This window comes from Triticum urartu, chromosome 2A, assembly GCF_056163025.1.
Source record: "Triticum urartu cultivar PI428250 chromosome 2A, HENAU_Tu73, whole genome shotgun sequence".
Taxonomy (NCBI): Eukaryota; Viridiplantae; Streptophyta; class Magnoliopsida; order Poales; family Poaceae; genus Triticum; species Triticum urartu.
The window spans coordinates 394,072,245-394,076,620 of NC_141874.1; the positions used below are offsets into that span (position 1 = coordinate 394,072,245).

At 59.3% G+C, this 4,376-nt stretch overlaps 1 protein-coding gene across 1 annotated transcript; it reads left to right on the plus strand.

Annotated features, from left to right (window-relative positions):
• The first annotated feature begins 3,448 nt into the window (after positions 1-3,448).
• Positions 3,449-3,772, plus strand: LOC147985236 (uncharacterized). The gene has a single exon (XM_087541474.1). The coding sequence runs from the start codon at positions 3,449-3,451 to the stop codon at positions 3,770-3,772; it is 324 nt and encodes a 107-aa protein (XP_087397600.1).
• Positions 3,773-4,376: the final 604 nt, after the last annotated feature.

A 4,376-nucleotide genomic window follows, 5' to 3' on the forward strand; every position in this document is an offset into this window, starting at 1 on the left:
CGCCAGGTAGGGGTGCACCGTAGCTCCTCTCCACCAGCCTACGCTTCGCGCCACCGCACTTCGCCCCCATGGGAGGTGCCCCGCCACCAGCTCCAACGGCCGGTGCCGACAACGGGGCCAGGGGGCTCCGAGCCCTGGCCCCCGCCCTGCGGCAGGTGTGATGGCCACCCAAATTCAGGCCGGAGATGCCGCCGTGCTACGACGGTGCGACAGACCCGACGGTTTCCTGTTGGCATATGAGGAGGCTATCCTTGAGGCCGGGGCGACGACAAGGTCATGGCCAACTAGCTTCCCATGGCCCTCGCCCCCGAGCCACGCGCCTGGTTGCTCAACCTCCACGGATCCATGGTGGCATCCTAGGGGGAACTCCGCGACCTCTTCACTGCTCGCTACGCGGTACCGGCGCACCACGCAGTTGCGGCCCTACTGGGCGGCTCCCAAGCACCACCTTCAGATCGCCACGTCAAGCCGTTCCTCTGTCAGATCGGTGCCGCTTCCAAGTGCCCGAGGGCTCCGCCGGGCTGGGCTGCGCTGGAGGCTGATCTCACCTTCAGCTCAGAGGACCACCCCGGCTCCACCGCCGGCTCGGGCGTGCTCCCAATGCTCTGCACGCCCACCATCTGCAACGTGGTTGTTACCAAGACCCTCATCGACAGTGATGCCGGCCTCAATTTGCTCTCCGTGGAGGCCTTCAGCCTTCTTCACGTGCCACTCGAGCGGCTCAGCTTCAGCAAGCCTTTCTCAGGAGTTGGTGGTGGCACTGCCTGCTCTCTGGGATAGATCCGCCTTCCCGTCACCTTCGACATGCGTGACAACTACCGCACTGAGCTGATCAACTTCGACATCGCCTGCATCAGCCTCCCGTACAACGCCGTTCTCGGGTATCCGGCTCTGGCCTAGTTCATGGCACGACTCATCCGGCCTACAACCTCATGAAGATGCCTGGGAGCAAGGGTGTCCTCACTGTCAAAGGGGACGCCAAGGAGGCCCTGGCGGCGCTCAAGCTCGCCTTCAAAACCGCCGCGATGGCGCAGCCTGCTGATGCGGGCACCTCCGAGCCCAAGAGAGACGTACCGACCAAGCAGAAGCAGTTGTTCACACTAGATAAGGTGGAAACCAAGCAGGTGCTAGTCAATGAGGATGGGCCTCCAAGAGCCACCTTTGCCATAGGTGCCGACCTCGACCAAGGTCAAGAGGGAGCATTGGTGAAGTTCTTGCGCGCAAACAAGGATATATTCGCGTGGGAGCCCACTCAGCTGGTAGGAGTCCCGAGGGAGGTGATTCAACATCATCTAAGCATATGCCCCAATGTACACCCTGTGAAGCAGCGGGCAAGACGACAGTCCACTGAGAAGTAGGCCTTCATTGTCCAAGAGGCCCGCAAGCTAGAGGTGGCGGGTGCCATTCGCGAGGTTCGGTATCCTGAATGGCTGGCGAACCTAGTCGTAGTACCGAAGAAAGGCGGGAAGGAACGGATGTGCGTCGACTTCACCAACCTTAACAAGGCTTGCCCCCAAGATCTGTTCCCGCTCCTACGCATCGATCAGATCGTCGACTCCACCACCGAGTGCGACCTGCTGTGCTTCCTGGATGCATTCTCGGGATATCACCAGATCAAGATGGCAGTAGAAGATGTGGAGAAGACAGCCTTCCTGACTCCATGTGGGGTGTACTGCTACACCTGCATGCCTTTTGGATTGCGCAACACGGGCGCAACCTTTCAGCGACTGATGCACATCGCCCTAGGGCGGCAGCTCGGGAGAAACACAGAGGCCTACGTCGACGACATTGTGGTGAAGTCTCGGGAATCAAGGACCTTGATTCAAGACCTGGAGGAGACCTTCACGAGCCTGCGCCAAGTGAACTTGCGGCTTAACCCGGAGAAGTGCGTGTTTGGCGTCCCTTCCAGCAAGCTGCTGGGCTTCCTCGTGTCCAACAGAGGGATCGAGGCGGATACAGAGAAGATAAAGGCCATCGAGGACATGAGCCCGCCACGGACCCTTAGGGAGATGCAGAAGCTGGCTGGCCGGGTAACTGCGTTGGGACACTTCATCTCCAAGCTAGGGGAACACGCCCTTCCCTTCTTCAAGCTGATGACGAAGAAGGGCCCATTTGAGTGGACCCAGGAGGCCGACCGAGCTTTTCAGGACCTCGAGAGATACCTGACCAGCCCTCCGGTGATGGTAGCGCCACGACCCCTCGAACACCTAGTACTCTACCTCGCTGCTACCCCGTACTCCGCCAGCGCAGCACTGGTGGCGGTTCGGGAGGGACACAAAACCAAGGGCGTGCTGCGCCGGGCTACAACTGAAGCAATACAGGATCAGGAAGGTACCGCAGGAGCAATGGCAGCGCCGACGGAAGACCAAGCCCAGCAGGACGATGCTGCCAAAACTCCCGCAAACAATCAGGCATCAAAAGCCCCGTCACCTCACAAGGCATCTCAACTCCCGCAAGACACGAGCCCAGACACCGCGTCAGCCCTCGTCGAACACCTGGTGTATTTTGTCAGCACCGTGCTGCGGGATGCGAGGGCACGATATCCAATGCCCTAGAAGCTTCTACTCGCACTCTTGGTGGCCTCGCGCAAGCTGCGACACTACTTCCAGGGGCACCCCATCAAGGTGTTCTCGGCCTACCCATTGGAGAGGGTGCTAAGGAGCCCAATTCTGCTGGAAGGGTCGCCGGGTGGAACATCAAGCTGCAAGCATTCCAGTTAGAGTTCAGCACTGCCAGGGTCATCAAGGGAGCTGCGCTCGCTGATTTTGTGGCAGAATGGACGGACGTATCGACACTTAAAGTAGGCGAAGACCGGTCTACCTCACCGGGAAGTGAGGCACCAGACGGCTGGGTCATGTACTTCGGTGGTCCCTTCGCGCACCAGGGCGCGGGGGCTGGAGCAGTACTCATCTCGCCCACTCAGGATAAGCTCTACTACACCGTGCAGCTCTGCTTTCAGTAGGGCAAGAAGGTCTCCAATAACATTGCGGAATACGAAGGCCTCATAGCTGGCCTGAAGGACCCGGCAGCTCTGGGGGTGAAGCGCCTTACCGTTAGAGGCGAATCTCAGCTCCTCGTCAACTTCTCCAACAAAGTATACGAGCCGAAGGACGAGCATATGGAGGCATACCTCACGGAGGTGCGCAAGATGGAGAAGCAGTTCTTGGGCCTGGAGCTGAAGCACGTGCCCTGGGGCACCAACAAGGAAGCCGACGACATAGCTAAGAGAGCCTCCAAGCGGCAGCCATAAGAGCCCGGTGTCTTTGAGGAACAGCTCATCAAGCCATCAGCGACACCATCACTTTCAAGCACAGCTCAGCCTCGGGAGGAGCTCCCACAGCCTCCTGCCACAGGGGCCCCGGCCTGTGGCCCGACCTTAGGAGCTCGCTTGCTCTTGGTCCTCGAACCTCAGGAGGAATGCTGGACCAAGGAATTCAAGGAATATCTGATGCAGGGGGTGCTTCCAGAAAAGGAGGAAGATGCAGAGCATGTGGTTCGGCAAGCCACGACGTATTGCATCCAGGATGGTGAGTTATACAGGAAGCGGCTGAACGACGTTTCCCTGCACTGCATTTCCAGGGACCAGGGGAAGGAGCTGCTAACTGACATACACGGTGGGGACTGCGGGCACGACTCGTCATCATGGACCCTCATCGGCAAGGTATTCCGCAGCGGGTTCTACTGGTCCGCTGTGCTCAACGACGCAACTGAGCTGGTGAAGTCCTGCGAAGCCTGCCAGTTCCATGCCAAGCAAATTCATCAGCTGACTTAGGGCCTCTAGACCATTCCGCTCACGTGGCCGTTCGCGGTCTAGGGGCTGGACATCTTGGGCCCGTTCCCTCGAGCGCCTGGGGGCTACCGCTACCTCTATGTCGCCATCGACAAGTTCACCAAATGGGCGGAAGTGGAAGCCGTCCGTACCATCCCAGCTGGCTCCGCTATCAAGTTCATCAAGGGCCTCGTGAGCCGCTTCGGGGTCCCTAACCGCATCATCACAGATTATGGCTCGCAGTTCACTAGTAACCTCTTCAAAACCTACTGTGCTAACCTTGGAACGCAGATCTGCTACGCTTCGGTGGCGCACCCCAGGAGCAATTGTCAGGCCAAGCGCACCAACGTGGAGGTCCTGAGGGGCCTCAAGACTAGGACCTTCAGGAAGAAGCTCGAGGCCTGTGGCTGGGGCTAGCACGACGAGCTCCAGTCTGTGGTATGGTCTATCCGCACCACCGCCACCAAACCAACGGGCGAGACCCCATTCTTGTCTACGGAGCTGAAGCAGTCCTTCCTCATGAGGTTAAGCATCACTCTGCATGGGTCCTGGCGTTCGATGAAACACAACAGGATGCCACACGGGGGATGGACCTCGTGCTGGGGGG